The following is a 27,114-nucleotide window of genomic DNA, read 5'->3' on the forward strand; positions in this document are numbered from 1 at the left end:
CACGGCTCAGTTCTGAATCGCGCAGTAATAATGTGACTCGGTTTCGGGACGCATGATGATGACGTCACGGGTAGCTTATTTTGGCGCGAAGCTCTCTCAGATAAATAGTAAGTCACTATGTCTCTCCCTACAACTTGAGAATGTCCTGAGGGATGAAACGCGTTGGTGCGTGGTCCTGTACTGTTGCCAAGCTGATCATTAAAGGCTAATATATATTTTTTCCATGTCTGGAGTTGCCCTTATTTTTCTGCGTTTGTGGACGCTGTGAGCTGTGCTCCTCTTCTCTTCTACTTCTCATTTCTCTTGAGAGAAGGACTTTCCCAGGAGGGCACCCCCAGCCTGTTGGGCTCCCATCGATAAAGAAGAGGGTGTGTGCCAAGTTCAGATTTCGAGGGCTCTGCTTTTTATGTGATTCGGAAGGCTCTCCCACCATCTCAAACTCTTTCGAGAGAGGTAAGAGGTTCACCTTCTGCAAATGGATTTTGTCCCAAGTCTGAAGTGGCCTGATATGAAATTGTGCCCACGGCACTGCCTCTATGGCAGAGGTGAAGACGCCAGCACCCTTATACACTGGTCGGCTGAAGTAGCATAACCTAGACCAGGGTGTGCAAACTTGGGGGGGGGAGGGGCGGAGGTCACTTACCTGGCTTCAGTCTCCGCGTCTCCATGGCAATGCAGCCTCAAATGATGCTGCGGGGGTCCTGTGATGTCACATTACCCCCCCTGTAATTTGACGCTAAATTAGAGGTAAGAGTGGGGGGGCACAACAGGGGGGAGCAAGCAGGGGGGGCACAGCGCAGGAAGTTTGCGCACTCCTGACCTAGATACAGGTCTTTTGCTGTCCTGGAAATCTTGAGGGCTTTTTCGTGAGGCAAGAATACGGTGCCTATTTTGATATCTAGCTGAATTCCCAGAAACCTCAGGTTCATTGAAGGGAATCATGAGCTCTTTTCCATATTTATGAGCCATCCTACACCTTGGAGTTCTTGTTGAACTATCATTACATGAGATTTCTCTTCTTGAAAGGAATGAGCTTTGATTAAGATATTGTCCAGATAAGGAAAAATGAAGATGCCCATCTTCCTGAAATGGGCGACAACTGCTAGAACTTTGGTGAATGTTCTTGGAGCTGTGACTAGCCTGAAAGGAAGTGTGACAAACTGAGATTTTGTGCAATGAAGACATCAAATACCTCTGATGCGATACTTTTATCCCATGTAGATAAGTGCACTATAAATCTATTGATATTAGGATATCCTCAAGTGTTGAGAATGGATTTGAAGGATTCCGTCTTGAAGGGATTGACTCTTAAAAACGGGTTGACAAAATTTAGATCTAGAACAGGGCGAAATCCATCTGATGCCTTAGAGACCATATAAAAAAAAAAAAAAGATTGCAATAAATGAACTTCCTTTCTTGGTCTCGAGGTACCATCTGAAAAACTCTGTTGACACATCTTGTGAAGGAGAGAAAGTAGCTTCTTCTTAGAAAAGGGGGTGGCGGACCATTACCGTAACCTGACCAAAATGGCTATGGTTCGAGATCTGGCCATAAGCTTGATGGCATTGAATGAAGAGACCTGTCTGTTTGCACCGACTTCTATTTGTTCCTCCATCTGGGCCATCCATAGCTATGTCGACTTCACCTTCCAAACCAGAGGATGCTGGAAGGATCCATCTTCCAGAGGTCTTGTTGTTCGCCCTCGCAATTATGGCAACAGCCAGATTTGCCTTGGTTTTGCAATTGAAAGTCTTTTGCTTGGATGATGCCATTTATTATTTATGATATCCCTAACAACTTGGTGTACAGGAAAAAACCTCACTATTCTTGGACGGCCGAAAAACACACGATCCATGGGGTTAAGATTCTGCTTTACATCCTCAATGTCTATAGCCTGTCTCTTACCCTTGATGATTTTATCTACAACTTCCACATTGAAATTCTCTGGTGGCCTTGTGTCTCTTTGTCTGAAGAAGATTCTCGCCAATCAGAGTAATAATACGTGCCTTGTATATATCAGAGTTCGCAGCAGGGGATCTTGAGCTTTCATGAGATATGCTCTTAAACTCCAATCTGGCAAGCCTCAAAAGTCTCCCAAGAATTAAGATTTCAGCCATGCAAAAAAAATATTTCACATGAGATGGAGATGTATCATCTGATAGAGACATAAGGCCTCGGGCATGGTCAGCGCATAACTGAGGCGCGCTCTCACTTACCAGTGAGCCCCTGCAGCCGCAATGAGAGCGAACCAGCTCCGTGACGTCACTGGCCCACCCCCCCGACACGCCCCCGGACGGCGCGCTAACCAAGGCCAGAGGAAAGCACCTGCTTTCCCTCAGCCTCAGCGCGCCTCCGCACGGGCTGAGTCACCATGGACTCAACCTAATTCATGCAGGGCAAACTCTTAGCATAATAGGTCATTTGGCTTCACATAAGGCACACACAGTAATAGTGCTTAGATTTGGCTGTAGCCTTCTTGCTCTTAGTCGCCACATGTTCAGGAGCCCGATTCCATCCTAATCTCAGGAGAAGCATTAGGATCTGACATAATAGAGATTAGGAAGAAGCTGCAATACAAGGAAAAAAGGGAACTGAAAGAAAAGGATCCATCCCCCTGTACCTTATATGCTCCTCTTGGGCTGATTGGCGCCCAACGAGGAGTTGGAGCTCACGTCAAGTAATACCTACTTCCACTTTGGAACCAGAAGTGAATACTGCTGCTGTCGCGCGGTCTACAAGACTGACCGGGAACTGTTCCATGCATGTAATGGACCTGGATCAGACTGTCCAGCTGGCATTACGGGGTCGGGGGACCGGCAGGAACCTGGCTCAGGAGACTGCATCAGACGACTTTGACGGTTTACGCGGCCTAAGAACCGACAGGGACCTGGCTTCAGAGATGAATCAGACCTTGATCAGATGATTTGACGGTATACGGGTGCTTTGCCTGAGAGACCACCTACCAGGAACCCCTCCTCCCCTGCCGGCAACTGAGCAGCACGAAGCAGTTGTACACCAACTTCCAATGAATTATGTCCTGGTTCCTCTTCTTTTCCCTGTATGAGCTTCTGAGAGAAACGTCTACACAGGTAGGTAGGAAAAACATGACTGGGATCTCAGGTTGGAGGAGTCTTTGTTTGCTGTGGAAAGGGCGGCCTTGCCACGCAGTGGGAGGGCCATAAACGCCATTGTGTGTACTGTCATGGGAGACAATAGAGCAAAGCGTCGTGTGTGTGTATATTTCTCTCTCTAAATATATTATTTATGAACAAATTGATGATCTAGAACAGTAGTGGCCAACTCCAGTTCTCAAGGGCAACCAACAGGTCAGTTTTAAAGGATATCCCTGCTTCAGCATAGGTGGGTCAATCAAAGTGACCGAGCCACTAATTGAGTCACTAATTGGTCACTTGTGCTGAAGCATGGATATTCCAAATACCTGGCCTGCCTGTTGGTGGCCCTTGAGGACTGGAGTTGGCCACCCCTGATCTAGGAATATATAGGATATACATGAGACACCACGCCTCTTCACTGCACCCATATGTTACTGTCCCACCCCACTAACTCTAAGCGCCTCCTCCTTCCTTGGGCACCCCTAAGACCCTCTACTCACTGAAACCCCTAGGACACTGCTCCCTCCCCCAACAGTTCTAAGACCCTTCTCACCTGGCCCCCTCACGTTCACGTCCATGCCGTCACTCTCGTAGTCGCCCTGTGGTGGGGTCAGCGCGGTGGCTGGAGGGAGTCTGATGTCAGCGGCCGCCAAGTGATGCTGAGTCCAGGGACGCGGATCCACAGGGTCCTGTCTGCAGGGGGAGAGCTCCTCCGACTGCGAAGGAGAGAGGGGGTAGTCATCTTTACTATACTATACTGCATGCCTGAGAGAGGCACAACAGCAGCCATATTTACTGGTCCCAAATGACGTGTTGTGCGCATGAGGGCAGCCTTATTTACCTCACCACCGTGCGTGTGATTGGCATTTAAACAATCTCTCTCCCACTCCTGCATGCATGGGTGTCGGTCTCTGTGTGAGGCAGTGCGGCCTTACCTTCAGTCTCTTAGTCTCAGGGCAGTCTGTCTCTGTCCAGTCCTCGGACGGGTCTTCCATGAGACGCTCTGCCTTAGCGATGTTCCTAAAGGAGCCAGCGAGAGTGTCAGAGAGAGAAGCAGGCAGGCGACAAGACGAGGGGAGGAGGGGCTTGGAGGGCCGCAGACGACACAGAAGGGGGAGGCGGATGACACGATGAAAACGAAAGGGGGGAGAAAAAAAGGGGGGGGAAGATAAACAAAGGGGGGGGGGAAACAAGGGGGGAGGGGAGGAGACAAAAACAATAGGGGGGGGGGGGCAAAAATGATGGGGGGGGGGATGTGGACGAGAGAACTGAGGGGGGATGCGGAAGGCACCAAGGAGGAAGAGAGACGGCGAATGCCCCTGCAGTCTCTTTATGTGACAGTCCTTACTTGAGTCCGAGAGCATCCTGTCCCACGGGCTCCCTGCGGTCTCTCTCCTTCTTCATGATGAAGCCCTCAGGAAACCAAAGAGTGCTGTGCGCTCTCTTCCTACGAGACACCACCACGCCCAGCGCTGCCACCACCAAGACCAGCACCCCAGCTACCCCCACCAGGGGCAGGAGGCGAAGGGCGCCCACGATCTCTACCCGATCTCCCGCTAGGAGAAGATACGATGTCTCACTATACTGTATTCACTCATGTCCCTCCTTTTCCTCTCACTCCTCCCCCGGCCCTCCATTCCTTCCCCTGGTCACATGACTCACGGCTCACGGCTTTGATAGGATAGGGGAAGTTTAGCCTTTCCAGCGCACTTAGCGCCGCCAGATAATCTGCCGCACTCTCCGCGTCCGAGAAGCAGTCAGACGTCTCCTTCACATTCTTCACACACAGGCGGTTATCAATCTCCAGGGTCACCGTGGATCTGACAGGGGCGGAGAGGAGGGTTAAATTACATCCTTAACCAACGATATTGTCCTGTGACATCGTCACTACCCAAAGACATTGTACTGTGATGTCGTCATTACCCAAAGACATTCTACTGTGATATCATCTTTGCTAAACGTTGGTCCGATAAACGAAACCCATGTTTGCCCAGACAGAGAGGCGTCTCTCTCCTCCAGAGGCAGCGAGCCGGCACGGAGAACAGGAGGTAGGCGCTGTCCTCATTGGCCAGTTTGTAATTCCCACACTGCTTTCCTCAGCCTCCACATCCCAAACCTTTCCCCCAAAACCCCCCCAGCCCGATTGGCCAACACTGATGAGCCCTTGTCTTGTGATTGGACCACCTCATAGCATCCATGTGGTCATTGGTCTCTGTCCCATTTTTCGGGTTTGTCTATGGAGACGAGAAACCTATAAGTGTCGCAGCCAATTTCTGTACCAGGGTGGTTGCCGGCTCTAGCGTGAGGGTTAGCTCAGCGGTGCGCTAAGTGGGGGGCGCTAGATTGTCCGGGGGGGCGCGGGTGTTACAGAGGCCCCCACGCGTCCCCGAAGGCATTTAAAATAAATGCCGGGGATCGCGTGAGGCCTCTAACTGGTTTACTTACCATCATTCCAATGACGCGTCTCCATGGCAACCGGCGTCATTTGGGTCATGTTACGCCACGTTGCTATGACGACACACGACCCAGCGACGTCATTTGACGCCGGGGCCGTGTGGGGGGGGGGGGGGAGGGGGCGCAAGCCGGAGGGGACAGGGTGGGGCATGAAAATAAGTTTGCGTACCCCTTGGTTAGCTAAGCGGGGTTCTCCGAGGTTGAGCCGGAGTGACCCGAAAACGAGGCGGCGCGCTCATCTACCGATGTAAAAGTGCGGCTTGGTGGCTTGCATTCAGCGATACCTACAGACTCCGAACCCCCACAGGAGTGGAAGCCGCATCGGAGAAATCATTGCGGTGACACCGGGCACATAGACCGACTAGGATTCCCCCTGCAGGACCAGGGATTGTGAGTATCTATTATCTCTGTTAGTGATACAGGGCTGTATCTGCCGGCTCTAGCCAGAATAAATATACTTTTATTTGACTTCGGCGTCCTATCTGGTGCTTGATCCCGAGAAACAGTCCTGATCTTCCGTGACAGTGATCATTACCCAACGACACGGTCCAGTGACATGGTTATTGCCCTATCCACCCAATGATGTTATTACACCACAAAATCATCCCATGACCCTGCTGAACTTATGTCATTACCAAGCCTGGCAGTAAGTTACTGACCTACGAGGTACCTGTCCTGCCCCACCTCCCCCCCCCCCCCCCAAACATACTCCAAATGGAAGGCACTGTTCGCCTCTCCTCCAGTCGCCCCTCATGGCATCACAGCGCTCCTCCCCACATGCTCCTCACCCTATGATGTCACTGTCCAGCTCCCGTCTCTGCCGCCCTCTCCCCTGCCCCCTCAGGTAGGGGTAGATCATGTATCTGCCCTCGCTGTCCGTGCGGAAGCGTAGCGCGGTGCGCAGGATGGCGCTGAGCCGCTGCAGGAAGGCCGTGCTCTGCTTCAGCAGCTCCTCGGGGGGCATCAAAACCACAAGGACCAGCACCCCCTTTGCCAGGACTTCTTCCTCGGAGCCGCCTGCGCAGTCCAGGCCATCCCAGCCGCACTCCGCCGAATTACAACCCTGGTCACAGCGTCCGTCACCGTAATGATCCGTACAGTACTTCTCATATACCGGGCTGGGGAGGGGGCGGGACATGGAGGGTCAAAATAAGTACATTATACATCACAATCTCTAGCCCCGTGGCTCAGATGGGCGAATGGGACATTTGATTTTCTGAACTTACGCTAATTTAAAATATTCTTTTTTTCACATCCTTGAATTAACCATTTTTTAAAAAAAAGTGTTATTTTTGTGTGCGTTTTCAAATATTTTTTTTTTTAACCTAGTGGCAAGTTTTTTCGAACAAATTAGCGAATATTCAAAAACGCCATAGTCGCAGGCAATTAAATTTGAGCAAATAATTATCCCATCTCTATTTTCCAAGCTCTGCTCCCCTCCTCTCTACCCCATCTCTTAGTCTGTACTCTCTCCTCCCCATTTCTCACATGCACCATCATCCAACCCCCTCCCGTCTCTCACTTGCACCATCCAACCCCCTCCTGTCTCTCAATGGCACCATCCAACCCCCTCCCGTCTCTCACTTGCACCACCCAACCCCCTCCCATCTCTCACTTGCACCACCCAACCCCCTCCCGTCTCTCACTTGCACCACCCAACTCCCTCCCGTCTCTCACTTTCACCACCCAACCCACTCATCTCCCATCGCTCACTTGCAGCTCCGCTCCTCCCTCGCGCGGCAGTCGAAGTTGTCGTACAGACACTCGGCAGAGCTGCACTTTAAGTCACACAGCGAATTGTTGAACAGGACGCGGCAAAGAGACCACGGGCAGCGCTTCCAAGGGTCGTCCACGCTCAGGGAGCAGTCCCCCCCGTCCCATCGGCACGCGGCTACGTTGCACTCTCTGTTGCAGTGCCCGTCACCCGCCCTCTCCGGGCACTGTGGGATGCCACACTCCACCACTGGCGTTGGGGGGGGAGGCGGTGCCCGGTTCAGCCGGAGGTCGCAGAGTGGCCCCGCCAGCTCAGATGGGCATTGGCATTGGAAGTAGGGGGAGTGGGGAGAGGGGAGACAGGGAGCCCCGTTACGGCATGGAGAGGTGGAGCAGGGCGTGGTGTGGGAAGGTGGAAAGGGGGGAGCGGGAGCTGGTGGAAGAGAGGTGGAGTTAAGAGGGGGGTGGCAGCCTGGGCCTGGGGGGCAGATGCAGCGGGGGCCCAGTGGGGGAGGGAGGCAGGTAGAGCCCGAGGGGCAGGAGAGGTCCCGGCAGGAGAGGAGGGAGCGCTCGCAGGAGGGGCCATTGTAACCCTGTGGAGGAAGAGCGAAACGTCAGAAAACGGAAGGAAGGGCGAGTCAGAAAGAGGGAGGAAAGGGTCAAAGTGACAAGCGTGGAACCATTACCGTGAGACAGCGGCACGTGTACCCGAGAGGCGTGTTCACTGTCACACGACACAAGCCTCCGTTCTGACAGGGCCGAGACTCGCATGTGTTCACCACAGTTTGACAGCGCTGGCCTGAGAGAGAGAGGTTACAAACAGATCAGGTTCACTTCTAAGACCCACCCCCCGCATCCTCATCACCTATAAAACACCTGTCACCTATAACAATCGCTACACAAACAACCACCACTAAAGCTTCATTTGTCACTAGGCCCCTACCAGCAGAAGATCCCTCCAAGCATCTTATAAATAGGCACCTCCTATTTGTTGGCCTTAAAATCAGCTTCTACTAGAACCCTCCTGATAGGCTCCTCACCCGCCCACCCTATTTGCAATAGGCTCGACCCCTCGTTAGCAAAACTAATTAAGCCCCTCCCTTGATATGCTATTCCTTCTCAAGCGCCAACCCCCACAAGCTCCTCCTTCACTGGACTCCTCCTCCCTTAAAAAAAACCTGACCACCTCTGCCCCTCACTTTAAAATCCCTCATCCCATAACCTTCTCCTCCTTTAGGCCCTCTCCCCACAGGCCCCGCCACCTCCTCACCAGTGTATCCATTCTTGCACATGCACTGATAGTCATTGGAGAGCTGGACACAGTCACGGGTGTTGTGAGGATGACAAGGCCCCGACAGGCACTCATTTATATCGCCCTCGCAGCGCTCGCCTGTGTAGCCCGGGGGGCAGGTGCAGCTGTACCCCCCCACCTTGTCTACGCATGTCCCGTTATTCAGGCACTTGGGGGACCCAGAGGCAGTGGAGCAGTCATCCTCATTGATCTCACACAGCACCCCTACAAAATAAGGGGGAGTTTGATAGGGGGCGAGGTGGAAAGGGGTGAGTAAAGGGGGGGAAAGGGCGAGAGAAGGGGGGAGAAGAAGAAGAGGCGGAGGAAGTGAGGAGGAGAGCATGAAGGAGACTCAGACACTTACCAAGGGTTCCCGGGGGGCAGGAGCAGATATAGCGTCCAGTCAGGTCAATGCAGGAGCCTCCATTTTGACACGGGTGAGACTGACACTCATCTATATCATATTCACAATTCTTCCCTTCAAATCCAGCCAGACACTAAAAAGAGAGAGCCGAGGGGGGAGAGGGCAGAAGACAGAGGCGAGAAAGGAAGGGGAGGGAGAGCCAAAGCAAGGGGAGGAGAAAACAGATCAAGGAAGAGAGAAATGGGGTAGAATGGGAAGAAGTGATAGGAAGAATAAGAAAGAGAGAGATTAACCCCTTCCTGCAAAGCACCGCCATCACATGTCCTTTTCCCCCCACCGGCAGAGCGTAGCCCCTATGCATTCCCCACTTATCGCTTTCTCATCTGCCTGCCCCACAGAGAAACGCATACAGTGCCCCCCCCCCCCGTCCCTCCCCCCCAGACGGAGCATCGACCCCCTCCCTCCCCCACAGAACATCGCTGCCCCCCTCTTACCTCGCACACGTATCCCCCCAGGTAGCTGTGACAGCTCCCTCCATTATGACAGGGATCTGGGTCACACTGGTTGATGGGGGTCTCGCAGTAACTACCAGTGTAGCCTCCTCTGCACATACAGTGGTGAGAGCTCCCAGCGTTTATACACATCCCCCCCGACAGACAGAGCTGATCCGGCCGTAAACCTGCGAGGGTGCGAGCGTGCGAGAGGGAGGGGAGGGAGAGAGGGTGAAGAGGGAGATGGAAGAGGGTGAAGAGGGAGATGGAAGAAGGTGAAGAGAGAGATGGAAGAGAGGGAAGAGGGAGATGGAAGAGAGGGAAGAGGGAGATGGGGGGTGGGAAGGAGAGAGGAGAGAGGAGAGAGGGGAGAGGGAGAGAGAAAAGAAAGGAGAGAAGAAATAGTTAGGACCGTATCTCAGAAACAATACAGTAGCAGAGACCTGCGCTTACATCACTGACCTGGGCACCCTCCCTGGCAAAGCAGAGCGGTGTGCACTCACCTCTCCGGTCGGCTGCTACCTTACAGGACACACGTGGCACGTCACAGTAACCCCCAGTCCAGCCCCCGGGGCACTCACAGCGGAATGTTGGGCCCATCTGGATACAGCGCCCCCCATTCTGGCAGGGAGAGCGCCGGCAAAGCTCTAATTGTGTCTGCGCGGGGTGTAAACAAGAGAGAGAACCATGACTCGCTCGCATCCTTCCATAACCTCGTTAAATGTGTATGCACAGTATCCTGTACTAATCTCAGCCACACACACTCACACACTCACACACTCACACACTCACACACTCACACACCATCCTGTACTAACCGCCGCCCGCTCAGCGCGCGTGAGGACGCAGCCACTATCTCTGCACACACAGCATCCAGTACTAATCTCAAACACACACACACCCACCACAGCTAAATCCCTGCGCACACAGCATCCTGTACCATACCCTCACCTGACACTGAGCCCCGGTGTAACCGTGCTGGCACACACAGCGGTATGACTCTACACCATCCAAGCACACAGCTCCGTTCTGGCACGGGCGCGAAGCGCACTCATCCACCTCGTGCTGGCAGTGGGAGCCTGTGAAGCCGGAACGACAGATGCAGGTGTAGGAGTTGACCTCGTCCACACACGTCCCGCCGTTAAAACAGGAACTGCAGAGAGGCATGGGAGGTGAGGTAGTGTGAGCACGGACAATGCTACACAGCAATGTACATCGTCGGCATCGTGGATATATCTCAACGCTTGTAACTCTTCATCCAAACATCGGATTGGGTTAAAAATATGCAATTTTGGCGTTCATGGCGTGTACAACCAATGTGCCAAATGTGGTAAAAATTGTAAATGTAGATTTTTCGTAACGCGCAACTTCTGACACTTAGAATCTGAATATCAAATTGGGCTGAAATTTGGCAGATTTGGCCACTAACAGGCGTTTAAACCAATGTGCCAAATGTGGTGAAAACCAGACTTGGATACTTGAAGCAGAAACAAACGTAAAAACACCATTTTACCCCAAAAAATAATAACCTGGTTTTGGGTCAATCTAGCATGTTATCCAAATCCCTGATTTCAGATGCTTGTAACTTGTGATTTGAAAAGCCGATTGGGCTGAAAAATTGGCCATTTTTAGTCTGTAGAATAGGGTGTAATCGCCAAATGCTGGGTAAATCAGATTGACATGAAATGTTGCCAACACTTTGCACTTCGTTAGGAATCCATCTGTAATTTAGATGCATGCAAGTTTTGAACGACGTCTCAAACTGGGCTTGAAGATTTAACCAGGTGTTCAATCAATGTGCTAAATTTGGTTGAATATCGTTATGGTTTCAGCATCAACATGAGGGAAAAGCACCAAGTTAGCCAAAAATCCAGATGTGTGGATCGTCCTACAAATTAATGAAGGCAAACTCCCATTGAGTTAATAGGGTTTTGGTACGATGGACTCACCTTTCTGTACAGTCCTGTATGTTCGTTTCGCAGGCAGGTCCGCTATATCCAGGTTCGCAGGTACACACGTAGCTGTTGACGTAGTCGGTGCAGGTGGCCCCATTACGACAGGGGTTGCTTAAACACTCGTTAATCTCATTAGTGCATCGTGACCCTGTGAACCCGGGGTGGCAGCTGCATAGAAAGGCGCCGATCCCATCGCTGCAGGAGCCGCCGTTGAGGCAGGGGTCTGGAGGGGGGGGGGGGGGGGGTAAGGTGACAGGGTGAGAAAGGGGGACTTTGGGGGTCTGTCACCCACAGAGAAAAGGAGCCATGTCCCATGGAGTTCCTCCCCCCCACCCCCAGCAGAAGCGACCTATGTCCCATGGAGCCTGTCCCACCCCCCACAGGGTTACACCGTGACACTCACTGGGGGCGCAGTCATTAATGTCCGTCTCGCAGTTGGGGCCGGTGAATCCTGGAACGCATGCGCAGTTGTACCCGCCTCTCAGGTTGGCACAGACCCCTTGGTTCTGGCACGGGCTCCTGGCACACTCATCAATGTCTGTGCCACACGTGTCACCTGAACACGAGAGAGAGAAACAGAAAGAGAAAAAGAAAGAAAGAAAGAGAGAGAGAGAAAGCGAGAAAGGATTTACCCAGAATCCTTTGCAGAAGCCCAGCATCTCTGCTGCTTTCTAGAAAAGAGACTTATTGACTTGACCCCCTTTCCCAAAATCCTTTGCTGCTCCATTATCTCCTTTACAAAGCTATTTTGATTGAATCCACCTCCTCCTCCCCCCTCCCCCTTTTCCATCCCAGAACCCCTTGCAACTTTTTTTTTTTTAGCGCTGTCCCTTTTAGGCTTCTTACCTTCCCACCCGGAGGGGCAGGTGCAGATGCGGCCTTGATAGTCTGGGGTGGGCACGCAGACCCCTCCATTCTGACACGGGTCAGGTGTGCAGGGGGCCAGGAGCGTCTCGCAGGTCTGACCTGAGGGTAGGAAAGACACATGGTCACCCACGGCCAATCCCCCTTTCTCGTGACTACTCTTCCTTCCCCACGTGGCTCCTCTCCTCCCCACTCCCCAACTGCCCATCTTCCCTTCAATCCACACACAACCCCTGTCCCTTTGTCGCGTTCTTTTCCGTGGCCCCTTTGCCCGTAACTGCCTGTCACGTGACCCCTTTGCTTCTCCATCTCTGCCCCACAGCCTCCCTCCCATCTTTCACATGGCTTCTCTCCCCCCTGCCCTTCAACTCTCACCCACGTGGCCCCCCGAATCTTCCCACAGAAAGAAGTCTCCCTTCTCTCTTGCCTATCCCTATTCTTCCACATCCACACTGGACCAGTGGCCTATATGCTCAACAGCAGGTGGCCCTTTCACCCGTGGCCTCTTTCCCGCTCATTCCCCACCATCCTTTGCCTCTCCTTCTCCCTCATCCATGTCCTCCTCTCCATCTGTACCTTACAACCCCCCTCCCATCTTTCACATGGCTTCTCTCCCCCCTCCCCTATAGCCTATACTCCCTCCACCTCTCCTATATAGCTCCTGTATACCTCCTTTCCCCCCCTCTCTCCTTCGTGGCCTCTCCCACCCCCCCCCCACCTCAGTCTCTCCTGCATGGCCCCCTCTCTACCTCCTCCACTCCGAGGGTCCCCCATCTAGTACCTATATACGGCAGTGTACACAGACAGCTGTATCTTGCAATGCCGTCCACGCACGTCCCGCCATTCAGACACGGAGCCGGGGCGCACTCGTTAATGTTAATCTGGCATGTGGCGCCTGATGGAAGAGAGATACTCCATGTCAGTATACAATGCTAAGCATTACGTATACAGCGTATATAGAGACACTCGACATCACATATATAGACACATTTATATATGCAAATACACATTTATATACACAAAATACATACATACAGATGATATATAGAGTACATGTATATACACACATATTCTCTCTTCCCCTATAGAAAAAAAAAATGTACACACACACACACACACACACACACACACACACACACACACACACACGTGTCTATATATTAGACACACACCCACACACTGAAGTATATACGTAGTGATACACGTAGGGTTGACAGACGTCCTGTATATACGAGATTGTCCCTTTGACTTGTCGGTCGAGACGCATAATTGTCCTGCACTTTTGCGCCTTGACATCAAATAAATGAGCTTGCAATGGCTAATTACAATCAGTCCTAAAACCCGAATAGATTTCTCCTTGAGTGAAATAGTTATCTCTTCCGATAGACGTGGCTTCATTAAATTCTGAAAATATTTTAAAAATTAGCACACGGCCTGGTCATCTCATAATCCCATGCCGTGTTTCTCAGCGCGCATCTTTCCCTGAACTGCGAAGAGCAGATATCATAAAAACGAAAGAATATAGTGGTCAAGCGCGAGACACCCGTCAGCTCGACACGTTTGCAAATCATTTAAAATCAAATCAACAGTGCACAGAATCGATTTAGTTCCCGACCCTGATTCTGTGCTCGACTATTTCCAATCCGAGTCCTTAAAACTCTGTGGTACCCATGCTCCACTATGCAGAATAAGGGTACGGGGGGCCCACCTTCCATGGGATGACCTTATAGCCCTCTACCAGTTCAGGGATGCCTTGTGGAAAAGCTACAAAGTAACTGGCACTACCAAGGATCTCAATCACTACAGATGCATGCGGAACATGTGCACAAGGCAAACAAGGCACGCAAAAGCACAATATTACGGTGACAATCTCCTCCAGAATACATCAAACCCAGCTAACTTTTGGAAGGTTATCAACAATATATTCCAGCCTTCTAACCATCAAAAACCAAGTAATAAGGGGGATATTACTCTGACAAACACCACTGACATTGCAAATGCATTCAATGATTACTTTGTGGAGTGTGCTACCAATTTATTAGCGAAACGCAATCCAAACCACAAACATGAATCTTACCCTGGGAATTGTGGGCAGTGTTGGGAGTACCCCACCCCCTCCCAACACTGCCCACAATTTTCAATTTGGCCCAGTATCTGAAGAGGATATTACACAAGTGCTCCTCAAATTAAAAGTAAGCAGTCAATGTGGACCTGATTTACTACAATCTAAGTTCCTAAGACTTGGTGCCCCAGCCATTGCCAAACCAATTGCTTCCATAGTCAACTCTATCCTGTCTGCAGGCCATATCCCTAAGACCTGGAAAACTGCCAGAGTTGTCCCAATCTTCAAAAGTGGGGACAACAACACACAGTCTCAAACTACAGGCCAATCATTCTTCTCCCAATACTATCCAAAGTCATGGAAAAATGTGTCCACTACCAATTAAGCGATTACTAAACAAAGACAAATTTCCCTAGCCAATTCAAATCTGTCTTCCGCCCCAAACACTCCACAGTAACTACCCTGCTAAAAGTTTGCAATGAAATCCAGTGTGGAATGGAACGGGGACAACTCACTGGTGCAGAATTCCTAGATTTTGCAAAGGCTTTTGATACTGTTGATCATGCTATCCTGTTTAACAAACTCCAAAGCTCTGGAATAGGGAAGCATACTTTAAACTGGTTTCAGTCCTACCTATCAGGTAGATCCCAACATGTGTCCATCTCAGGCTCTAACTCCAACCCCCTGGATATCATCTGTGGTTTCCCGCAAGGCTCTGTTCTGGGGCCCCTACTCTTCTCAGTTTTCATCAATGATCTTCCCACAGCTTGTAAGGAAGCTTCAATACACATGTATGCAGATGACACAATCCTATGTGCACACAGCCATAGCCTCTCCGACCTTGAACACATACTTCAGACTGACTTTTTGAGACTCGAAAACTGGATTTCCCAAAACAAACACTGACAAGACTGGAACAATGGTATTTGGGACCAAGACTAAATTTTTAAAGCTTCCAGTGACTGAGCTCAAGATCAGAACCAACGCTAACACCACCCTAACTCTTGTTACTAGTTTTAAATACTTGGGCATTTGGTTTAACTTCCACTTAACATTCGGGGTGCACATTGATAGCCTGACATCCAAAACCTATGCCAAACTAGGTGTACTTTACAGAAACAAATCCTCCCCAAGTCTGCAGGTCAGAAAGCGTATCGCACAGCAGATGCTAATGCCAATTATCGACTATGGAGACATAATATATGGCTCAGCACCCAAACCCACCGTAGCAATTCAATATGCAGTTTTGTTCTCCAATGCAACTACAACACACGACTGTGAAATGCTCAAAGAACTAAATTGGTCATCACTTGAGTCTAGGCGCAAGTTCACCTTTCCTGTCTTGACTCCAAATACGTTCTGGGCAAGCTACCCATCTATCTGAACAAGCTACTCACCCCTACCACATGCAGCACGTATCATCTGAGATCTGACTCCAAAAGACGGTTCATGGTCCCAAGGCTCAACAAAGTATCCGGCCACTTCTCCTCTTACCGTGCACCCCTCAACTGGAACAACCTACCAGAGATTCTCACATCCACCGCCAGTTTAAGTTCTTTCAAAACTAAGACTGTTTCACATTTGAAACCGGTCTGTAACTGCTACATACGCCTATAATATATATTATCTATAACTGTGCATGCAATGTCTTGAATCTAATGTATACCCTGTGTCACTTATGTAACTGTATTTGTAACCATGTATTATTCATCTTAACACTCTGCCCCGGACATACTCGTAAACGAGAGGTAACTCAATGTATTACTTCCTGGTAAAATATTTAATAAATAAATATTTTATCGCTAGGGTTGCCAAGTGGCTTCTCCAAAAATACTGGACACAATGGTAAGTGTGAAGTGCACGAGACACACACACCTCTCACCTCTCCATGCTGTTTCCTCCTCTCCTTTTTTTCTACACTCCTTGGCCCCACCCCAGGCTCCTGACACATCCTCCTAATTGGCTGCATTACCCAGCAGCAGCCAATCAGGAGAAAGCTGGCCAGCCCCCTAGCAAGAGCGCTGACCTCTCCCTGCTCAGGGAAATCAAGCGCCCCCCCCCAAGCCGGTCAGGTCAGTATGTCCAGAGAGGTAATCACATAAATGTCCAGTATTACCTCTCCTTTTTTACTGGACAGGGTGTCCAAATACAGGACAGTCCGGTTCAATACTGGACACTTGGCAACTCTATCATTGCTCATTATTATGACGTCACATTTTTATACTGGATTTCGTCGCCCCGTATTATAAAAACGTCAGTGTGGCAGCCCTCGATGCACGGCAGTGCTGTATTACCGCGAAATCCGTCCCTGCAGCGGCAGACGGGGCCCCCCGGGCGGTCCGTGCAGGTACCCCCGTTCTGGCAGGGTTTGGCGGCACAGCGGTCACTGCTACGCCGCTCGCACATTTTCCCTGTCCAGCCTGGCTGACAATCACAGGCGTATCTGAGGGAGGAGGGAAAAGTGAGCGGCTGGGGGGAGTGGGGGGGGGGGGGGAGAAGGAGGGGGGAGGGAGGGGGAAAAGAAGGAGGGGGGAGGGAGGGGGAAAAGAGGGAGGGAGGGAGGGAGGGGGAAAAGACGGAGGGAGGGAGGGAGGGAGGGGGAAAAGAGGGAGGGAGGGAGGGAGGGAGGGGGAAAAGAGGGAGGGAGGGAGGGGGAAAAGAGGAAGGGAGGGGGAAAAGAGGGAGGGAGGGGGGGAAAGAGGGAGGGGGGGGGAAAGAGGGAGGGGGGGAAAGAGGGAGGGGGGGAAAGAGGGAGGGGGGGGGAAAGAGGGAGGGGGGGGAAAGAGGGAGGGAGGGGGGGAAGAGGGAGGGGGGGAAGAGGGAGGGGGGGAAAAGGGAGGGGGGAAAGAGGGAGGGAGGGGGGAAAGAGGGAGGGAGGGAGGGGGGGAAAGAGGGAGGGAGGGAGGGGGAAAAGAGGGAGGGAGGGAGGGGGAAAAGAGGGAGGGAGGGAGGGAGGGGGAAAAGAGGGAGGGAGGGAGGGAGGGGGAAAAGAGGGAGGGAGGGGGGGAAAAGAGGGAGGGGGGGGAAAGAGGGAGGGGGGGGGAAAGAGGGAGGGGGGGGGAAAGAGGGAGGGGGGGGGAAGAGGGAGGGGGGGGGAAGAGGGAGGGGGGGAAAAGGGAGGGGGGAAAGAGGGAGGGAGGGGGGAAAGAGGGAGGGAGGGGGGAAAGAGGGAGGGAGGGGGGAAAGAGGGAGGGAGGGGGGGAAAGAGGGAGGGAGGGGGGGAAAGAGGGAGGGAGGGGGGGAAAGAGGGAGGGAGGGGGGGAAAGAGGGAGGGGGCGGGGAAGAGGGAGGGGGCGGGGAAAGAGGGAGGGGGGGGAAAGAGGGAGGTGGGGGAAGAGGGAGGGGATGAAGAGGGGGGGAGAAGAGGGAGGCAGGGGTTAAGAGGGAGGCGGGGGTTAAGAGGGGGCGGGGGGGGGAAGAGGGAGAGAGCTCTCTCTGAGCAGCAGCCCTCTTTCTGACGAGTTGGGGGCAAATTCTCCCTGTCTAGCCTGGCTGACAATCAAAGGTGTATCTGAGGGAGGAGGTATGGTGGGCGGTAGAGCCTGGCATGGGGAGGGAGGAGAGAGAAAGGGATTGGGAGGGGGGGGGAGGGACATCAAAAAGAGGGGGCTGGGGAGACATGAGAGGAGACATGGGAGGTGCGATTGGGGGCTGGGCAGTAGTTTGAGAGCACTCACCCATCTGTAACTTTGCGGCATACTCCGTTCACACACCCCGCCACACAGAGAGCCCTATCCTGGTCCTGGGTGGGGTTGCAGAACATGTCACGGGCCCCGCCCCCCTCGGGACACAGGCAGCGGAACGCGCTCTGCCGAACCTCACAGGTCCCTCCCGCGCGGCACGGGTTAGAGGCGCAGGGGGAAACCTCCACATTGCAGAGAGGACCTAGAGATAGGGAGAGGTGGGTGGGGGACGTCAGGGGAACAAGATCAGCAGGGAAGATCTGAAGAGCTTGCGCTGAACCACAAGCAGTTGCCAAGCCCTGCTGGGCGTCTCCAATGTTGTGCAGACAGTTCCTTAACCCGCCACTACCCCACAGAGTCTCTCCCTTCCTGGAAGATCCTACCAACGTCCCCTCAATCCCACCCCAATGTCCCCCTGCAGAGCCCCTCACCTGTGAATCCTGGTTTGCAGACGCAGTCGTATCTGTTGATGCCATCCCTGCACTCCCCGTAGTCACACGGGTTACTGGCGCAGTCGTCATAATTGTGCTCGCAATTCACACCTACAGAATAAAAAGGCAAAGAGGTTCAGCCCCTATCCACTCGTATTACTACTTCTCTACCAGCTCACTACGAGTTATATGCTGCCTCACTATCAGTTACCTACCGCCATACTACTGTTACCAGCCATGTAATCACCTCCCTACTACTATTACCTGCCACATAACTACAAGTCATCTACCCCAGTGGAGCTCAACAACTCCAGTCTTCAAGACCCCCCAACAGGTTAGGTTTTAAGGATACCCCAGTTTGAGCCACCTGTGCTGAATCAGTGGCTAAGCCACTGATTGACCCACCTGTGCTGAAGCTGGGATTTCCTTAAAATCTGGCCTGTTGGTGGGGTCTTGAGCACCCCTGATCTACCCAATTTACTACCTACCACTTTACTACAACTTATCTGTACCCATCTTCCACTTTACTCAACCAACACCCAACCATCCAAACACCACTGGCTGTGAATCAGCCGCCCCTAACACTCGCCCAGCTGTACTCACCAGAGGTGCCTGGCTGGCAGTAGCACAGGTACTTGTTGACCAAGTCGATGCACTTTCCTCCATGCAAACACGGGTTACTGTGACACTCGTTGATCTGGTTCTCGCAGCGATAGCCGGTGTATCCAGGGTCGCAGGTGCAGGCGAAGCTGGCGATGCCATCACGACATGAACCGTGGTGGCAAGGGTCAGGGGAGCAGTCGTCAATGTTACGGTCACAAAGGGGACTCTCGAAACCTGCACGATGGGGGGAGAAAGTGTGAGAGGTGTGCGGGGAGAGAGAACGGGGATAGGTGCGAGGGAAGAGAGGGTAGCAAGGGAAAAGAGGGTGGGGTAGCAACGGAAAAGAGGGGGAGAGCGGAGGGAAGAGAGGGAGGAGAGCGGATGGAAGAGAGGGGGGAGAGCGGAGGGAAGAGAGCAAGGGAAGAGGGAGGGGAGAGCGAGGGAAGAGAGGGGGGGAGAGCGAGGGAAGAGCGGGGGGGAGAGCGGGGGGGAGAGCGAGGGAAGAGCAAGGGAAGAGAGGAGGGAGAGCGAGGGAAGAGAGGAGGGGAGAGAGGGGGGAGAGCGAGGGAAGAGAGGAGGGGAGAGAGGGGGGAGAGCGAGGGAAGAGCAAGGGAAGAGATGAGGGAGAGCGAGGGAAGACGTAGAAAGTACAAGACTTACCTCCTAGATACTACTACGAGACATCCACAGAGAGCGTAAGAGAGAGAACAGGAAAGAGCATGAGAGAGAGAAAACAGGATAGATCAGAGAGACACCTCAGGAATTAGGTTCCCGTCAGATACCCTGGAGCGCAGCACTCACCCTCTGCACAGTGACACTCGTATCCGTTGGGTCGGTCCACGCACTTTGCTCCGTTCTGGCATGGAGTACTAGCACATTCATCTATATCTATCTGACACATGGAGCCTGTGAATCCTGAGAGGGAGAGAGAGATGAATCCTTCTGAATGTAGATTGTCAGCTCTGCTGATCTGTAGATACACGCCACTTGCATTAGATTGTCAGCTCTGCGGGTCAGTGTATCATCCCCTCCGTCACTCACCAGCCGGGCAGCTGCAGGTAAATCCATTCACCACATCCTTGCAGACCCCCCCGTTGACGCATGGGCTGCTCTCGCACTCGTTGACGTTCACCTCACAGAACGTACCACTGAACCCTGCGAAGGGGACACACAGAACCTTCAGTATCTATACACTGGATAGTGAACACGCCACGCAATGCTATGTACACAGTGATATGGAGCACTGATTGTGTTCATAGCACTTTCACTATCAAATCAGTGTATCAGTGCTCCATATCACTGTGTACATAGCATTGCATGGCGTTTTCATTGTGATATGGAGCACTGATACACTGATAGTGAACACTGCTTGCGTGTCCTGATCTGCGTGACTGGTTGATTTCAAGTGCTGGTTGTATTAAGTGTGCAGTTAAAACAAGAAGCAGTTTGAACAAGGAAGGGGTTAAACAAGGTATAGTATATTGAAGTACAGTTTATTGTTAGTATTTATAAACTTCATAGTTGCTACAATGAGCAGGATTGAAAATGCCACTCAATGCACATCTTGCCACATGTATGTGCACGTGGAACAGCTGTTCCAAGGAGCATACCGCTGTGAGAAAGTGTGAGCAGGTGGTCTCTTTAGAGTCAGCGATTGCTCATCTGAAGAGGCAACTTGCAATATTGAGGGACATTGACAATCTTGAAAAGGGTTTAGTGCTCACTGAGCAGGCCCTTGCTTCGACTAGTGGTGCAGATGGTGATGCTGTTAGTGAAGAGCAGGTAGGAAGCTGGGTAACAGAAGGGGAAGCAGGGGCAATAGGGAGAGGCAGGCCAGTTCTGAGCTGACCCATCCCAATAGATTTGCCATGTTGAGTGAAGATATTGGGAGTGTCAGGGCAAAAATGGCAAGGCTGGGGGAGACTGATCCCTCTGTGCTGGATGAACTATTCACCTGGCTGCTAGAGGAGACTCAAGATGCCCAGATACAAAGAAAGATTGTGGTGATAGGGGCCTCCATTATTAGGAAGGTAGATAGGGCAATTTGCTGCTGTGACTGCGTGAACCGAACAGTTTGTTGCCTCCCGGGAGCTCGGGTTCGGCACATTGTGGATCGGGTAGACAGTTTGTTGGGAGGGGCTGACCCGGCGGTCTTGGTACATGTTGGCACCAACGACAAGGTTAGATAAAGATGGGGGAATCCTAAAAAATTATTTCAGAGATCTAGGCCAAAAGCTTAAGGCAAGGACCTCCAAGGTAGGAGTACAGGTTGAAAAAAAATGAAATGCATGCTTGCAAATGCAAGAAGCCTGACAGATAAAATGGGGGAGCTTGAATTGATAGAAAGGTAAAAAGATGGGGCTAAATGAGCTTGCAACAATGGAAGTAATGGTTTTTGTTTTCACTATATAAAAGGAATGATGCCTGCTGCTGATGTATATTAAAAGGGAGTCTTCAATTCCCATACGTGTATAAAGTATAGATGGAAAGAGAATATACTTCAGCGCACGGAATCAATTGAATAGAGAACCCTATGTCTCAGAGGTCAAGGAATTCCAAAAAATACCTCACTCTAGATGTGTGTTGTACAAATAAAATGAATTTTAATAAAAATAAAACAAAAACGTGATACTTAAAAAACAAATTGTCCCAGCTGGGTGCAAATTACACCAACACAATATTCTGCATTTACACTAATAATAAAACATTTAACCAGGTTTATGCTTCTAAAAAAGCAGGCACTTTCCAGGATTAAATAGCCCTTTTTGTTCCCCCCAGTGAGGACGTACAAGCCTACCGTAGAGGTCACTAACATTGCAAACAATCTTAATGGTTATATATAGGCATGCAAGTAAATATATGTACATAAGGGATACTTTGCAAAGGGGAAAGTGCCTGCTTTTTAAGAAGCATATACCTGGTTAAATGTTTTATTTTTAGTGTAAATGCTGAATATTGTGTTGGTGTAATTTGCACCCAGCTGGGAGAATTTGATTTTTAGGTATCAAGTTTTTGTTTTATTTTTATTAAAATTAATTTTATTTGTACAACACACATCTAGAGTGAGGTATTTTTTGGAATTCCTTGACCTCTGAGACATAGGGTTCTCTATTCAATTGATTCCGTGCGCTGAAGTATATTCTCTTTTCATCTGAGCTTGAATTAATAGCTGCAAGGGAGCAGTATGATATCATAGGCATTATTGAAACATGGTGGGATGAAACTCATGACTGGGCAGTTAATTTAGAGGGTTATTCCCTTTTTTGGAAGGATCGAGCGAAGAGGAGGCAGAGTATGCTTATATGTTCAACCGGATCTAAAACCTTTTATAAGGGATGATGTCTATGAAGGGAATGATGAAAATGTAGAGACTTTGTGGATAGAAATTAGCAGTGGAGGTAAAAGTATAAAGAAAATGTTTGTAGGGATATGCTATAAACCACCAAATATCTGTGAGATTGAGGAAGCCAAAATATGTTTGCAAATGGAGAAGGCATCAAAACTAGGTCGTGTTGGCATAATGGGGGATTTTAATTAATTAAAGGGGAATAAAATGAGCAAAAATGGATAATGAAAAAAGGATTGCAATAGAAAGTAAGATCAACCCTAAAAAGTTACATACAGGCATACCCCGCTTTAAGGACACTCACTTTAAGTACACTCACGAGTAAGTACATATCGTCCAATAGGCAAACGGCAGCTCACGCATGCGCCTGTCATCACGTCCTGAACAGCAATACCGGCTCCCTACCTGTACCAAAGCTGTGCGCAAGCAGGGAGACTATAGAGCCTGTTACAAATGCGTTATTTACATCAGTTATGCATGTATATAACGATTGCAGTACAGTACATGCATCGATAAGTGGGAAAAGGTAGTGCTTCACTTTAAGTACATTTTCACTTTACATACATGCTCCGGTCCCATTGCGTACGTTAATGCGGGGTATGCCTGTAGTTACATAGTAGATGAGGCTGAAAAAATACATACGTCCATCAAGTTCAACCTATGCTAAATTTAGACAAGATACTTTATCCTATATCTATACTTACTTATTGATCCAGAGGCAAACAAAAACCCCCATTAAAGCTGCAGTTCAGTCAATATCCTGCATGTGGTTTTTTTTAATAAATCAGTTCTGTAGTAAGAAAAAATACTTTTAGCATTTTCTGTTTTTAAAAAAACAACTTTGAAAGACCAATTTTCTTGTATTCTATTTTAACAAGCATTTATTAAGGCACTGGCCCTTCATGTCCTGTCACAAGCCCTGGCACACCCCTTTGTCAGCCCAGCCCTCCCTCCTGCACATGTCAGTGCAGGAGTGCTCATGAATATTCATGAGCTTCCACTGAGTGACAGAAGCAGAGGAAAAACATATCCCATATCTAAAGATTTCGCCGATCAATACATGGAGAACGAATTGACTGGCAGCTATACAATTCTTTAGGTAATTAGAGATTGCCCACATGAAACTATTGAATAAAAAAAATTAAAAGAAAGACTGAACTGCAGCTTTAAGTGGAAAAATAAATTCCTTCCTGACGCCAAGAATTGGCAATCGGATTAATCTCTGGATTACCATTCTTCCCATGTTTACTTATTTGGTATATCCCTGTATACCATTCCTTTCTAAAAAGATGTCCAACCTTTTTTTTAACAAATCTATTGTATCTGCCATCACATGGGTAATGAATTCCACATTTTAACTGCCCTTACTGTAAAGAACCCTTTCCTTTGCTGCTGGTGAAATCTACTTTCCTCCAACCTAAAGGGATGCCCCCAAGTCATTTGTACTGCCCTTGGGATGAATAGTTCATTTGAAAGCTCCTTGTACTGTCCCCGAATATATATTTGTATATAGTCAGCATATCCCCTCTTAGATGCCTCTTTTCTAATGTAAATACAGCTAAACCCCGTTATAACGCGCCTCGTTATACCGCGGTTTTCCCGTGGCTCCCGTTTAAAAAAAAAAAAAAAAAAAATTTTTAATTTTTTCTTTTTGCACACTGCACACACTGCACACACTGCACACACTGCACACACTGCACACACTGCACACACTGCACACACTGCACACACTGCACACACTGCACACACTGCACACACTGCACACACTCACTGCACACACACTGCTCATTGCTCACACTGCCACACTGCACACTCACTGCTCACACTGACACACTGCACACACTGCACACACTGCACACACACTGCTCATTGCTCACACTGCACACACTGACACACTGCACACACTCACAGACACTCACACACACTTACGCACACTCACACACACTCACACACACCCATGCACACTTACACACACTCACACACACTTACAGACACTCACACACACTCACACACACTCACACACACTCACAGACACTTACAGACACTCACACACACTCACACACACACACTTACACACACTTACACACACTTACACTCACAGACACTCACAGACACTCACAGACACTCACAGACACTCACACACACTCACACACACTCACACACACTCACACACACTCACACTCACTCACACTCACACACACTCACACACACTCACACACACTTACAGACACACACACACTCACACACACTCACACACACTTACAGACACTCACACACACTCACACACACTTACACACACACTCAGACACTTACACACACTCACAGACACTTACACACACTCACACCCACATACACACACCTTCTCTCCCATATATACATACACACACACACTCTCTCACTCTACACAGACGGGGGGTGGGGTCGGAGCAGAGGAAAGGCCGCGACCAGCACCACCACCCGCTCCCCCCCCTCCTCCCGCGCAGGCAGCGGGAGCACCGGGGACAGCGGTGGGGAGAAGAAACCCCCCGCTACCACCTCCATGCAGGCAGCGGGATCTGAGGTAAGCGGCGACCTGAGGGACATCCCCGCTCCCATCTCCTGCCCCGCGGCCTGTCCCGCGGTGACAGGGGGAAGCGGGGACAGGAGGGACATCCCCGCTCCCATCTCCTGCCCCGCGGGCTGTCCCGCGGTGACAGGGGGAAGCGGGGAGCGGAGGGACATGCCCGCTCCCATCTCCTGTCCCGCGGGATGAATATGCGCTAAAGCGTGGCGGCCATTTTTTTCCCGCGACCCCGTTAGTAACGCGGTGGTCTCGGGGTGGACCCCGAGACCCGCGTTATAACGGGGTTTAGCTGTACATCTAATTTAGCTAGCCTCTTCTCATAAATTAGATTGTCCATCCCATTTATTAATTTGGTGGCTCTTCTCTGCACTCTCTCTAGTTCCAGGATGTCTTTTCTAAGGAGTGGCGCCCAAAATCGTACTCCATATTCAAGGTGTGGTCTTACTAATGCTTTGCAGAGGGGCATCCTTATGTTTACTTCCCCTCCATCCATTGCCCGTTTAATGCAAGATAAGATATTGTTTGCCTTTGCAGCTACTGCATGACTTTGGGCACTATTGCTAAGCCTGCTGTCTACAAGCACTCCTAAATCCTTCTCCATCAAGGATTCCCCCAATTTATCACCATTTAATGTGTAAGTCACCAGTTTATTCTTGCATCCTAAATGCATAACCTTACATTTATCTGTATTAAACCTCATCTGCCATTTACCTGCCCACGTTTCCAATCTCTCCAAGTCATTCTGGAGAGAAATTACATCCTGCTCTGATTCTACCACCTTTAGTACACAATTTAGTATCATCAGTAAAGATGGAGACTTTGCTCTCGATGCCAACCTCAAGGTCATTAATAAACAAGTTAAAGAGCAGGGGTCCCAGTACCGATCTCTGGGTACTCCTCACACAACTTTAGCCCACTTTAGGTACTTTTGTCTTTAAGTACCTTAATAACAAAAAAATTAGAAAAGAAAATATAGGACCCTTTCAGTGTGAAATGGGCAGGCAGATTATTGGAGATAAGGAAAAAGCAGAGGTATTAAACAAATTATTTGCCTCTGTGTTTACCAGGGAAGAATCCATTTCAATAGTAGTGACGCAGGAGGAAGCCACAACCTCCATATTAATGAACAATTGGTTAACTGAGGAAGAAGTTCATAGACGGCTTGAAAAAATTAAAGTAAATAAGGCACCTGGCCCTGATGGCATACATCCAAGAGTTCTCAAGGAGTTAAGCTCAGTAATAGCCAAACCATTATATTTAATATTCAAGGACTCCATTTCCACAGGCTCAGTACCACAAGATTGGCGTAAAGCAGATGTGGTGCCTATATTTAAAAAAGGGAGCTAGATCATAACCGGGGAATTACAGACCCGTAAGCCTGACTTCAATAGTGGGGAAATTACTTGAAGGTTTAATACGGGATAATATTCAGGAATACCTAATGGAAAACAAAATTATTAGTAATAGCATGGATTTACGAAAGATAAATCAGGCCAAACTAACCTTATTTGTTTCTTTGAGGAGGTAAGTAGGAATTTAGACCAGGGTAATGCAGTTGATGTGGTCTGCTTAGATTTTGCAAAGGCTTTTGATACGGTTCCACACAAGAGGTTGGTGTACAAAATATAGCAAATTGGACTCAGTACAAATATATACACCTGGATTGAAAACTGGTTGAAGAATAAACCACAGAGAGTTGTCATAAACTGAACTTTTTCAGGTTGGGCTAAAGTCGTGAGTGGAGTACCTCAGGGATCGGTAATGGGACACCTGCTTTTTAACTTGTTTATTAATGATCTTGAGGTTGGCATCAAGAGCAAAGTCTGCATCTTTGCTGATGATACTAAATTGTGTAAGGTAGTAGAATCAGAGCAGAATGTAATTTCTCTCCAGAAGGACTTGGAGAGACTGGAAACGTGGGCAGGTAATACGGCAGATGAGGTTTAATACAGATAAATGTAAGGTTATGCATTTAGAATGCAAGAATAAACTGGCGACTTACACATTAAATGGGGATAAATTGGGGGAATCCTTGATGGGGAAGGATTTAGGAGTGCTTGTAGACAGCAGGCTTAGCAATAGTGCCCAAAGTCATGCAGTAGCTGCAAAGGCAAACAAGATCTTATCTTGCATTAAACGGACAATGGATGGAAGGGAAGTAAATATAATTATGCCCCTTTA

The 27,114-nt window shown here is 49.9% G+C and overlaps 1 protein-coding gene across 1 annotated transcript in view; it reads right to left on the bottom strand.

Moving 5' to 3' along the window:
• NOTCH3 (notch receptor 3) overlaps positions 1 to 27,114 on the bottom strand; it is an 88,712-nt gene that overhangs the window by 9,364 nt on the left and 52,234 nt on the right. Inside the window, exons 9-30 of the mRNA XM_075577283.1 lie at positions 20,066 to 20,179; positions 19,826 to 19,939; positions 19,025 to 19,258; positions 18,422 to 18,532; positions 17,985 to 18,192; positions 16,602 to 16,750; positions 13,027 to 13,140; positions 12,228 to 12,347; positions 11,785 to 11,937; positions 11,376 to 11,604; positions 10,378 to 10,579; positions 9,930 to 10,083; positions 9,430 to 9,614; positions 8,936 to 9,068; positions 8,551 to 8,796; positions 7,967 to 8,079; positions 7,281 to 7,873; positions 6,356 to 6,685; positions 4,776 to 4,933; positions 4,462 to 4,669; positions 4,049 to 4,133; positions 3,667 to 3,829 (exon numbers count right to left, since the gene is read on the bottom strand). Coding sequence (XP_075433398.1) covers positions 3,667 to 3,829; positions 4,049 to 4,133; positions 4,462 to 4,669; positions 4,776 to 4,933; positions 6,356 to 6,685; positions 7,281 to 7,873; positions 7,967 to 8,079; positions 8,551 to 8,796; positions 8,936 to 9,068; positions 9,430 to 9,614; positions 9,930 to 10,083; positions 10,378 to 10,579; positions 11,376 to 11,604; positions 11,785 to 11,937; positions 12,228 to 12,347; positions 13,027 to 13,140; positions 16,602 to 16,750; positions 17,985 to 18,192; positions 18,422 to 18,532; positions 19,025 to 19,258; positions 19,826 to 19,939; positions 20,066 to 20,179 — 4,116 coding nt within the window. The remainder of the gene's footprint in view (positions 1 to 3,666; positions 3,830 to 4,048; positions 4,134 to 4,461; positions 4,670 to 4,775; positions 4,934 to 6,355; positions 6,686 to 7,280; positions 7,874 to 7,966; positions 8,080 to 8,550; positions 8,797 to 8,935; positions 9,069 to 9,429; positions 9,615 to 9,929; positions 10,084 to 10,377; positions 10,580 to 11,375; positions 11,605 to 11,784; positions 11,938 to 12,227; positions 12,348 to 13,026; positions 13,141 to 16,601; positions 16,751 to 17,984; positions 18,193 to 18,421; positions 18,533 to 19,024; positions 19,259 to 19,825; positions 19,940 to 20,065; positions 20,180 to 27,114) is intronic.

This window comes from Ascaphus truei, chromosome 20 (genome assembly GCF_040206685.1).
Source record: "Ascaphus truei isolate aAscTru1 chromosome 20, aAscTru1.hap1, whole genome shotgun sequence".
In the NCBI taxonomy this organism is placed as follows: Eukaryota; Metazoa; Chordata; class Amphibia; order Anura; family Ascaphidae; genus Ascaphus; species Ascaphus truei.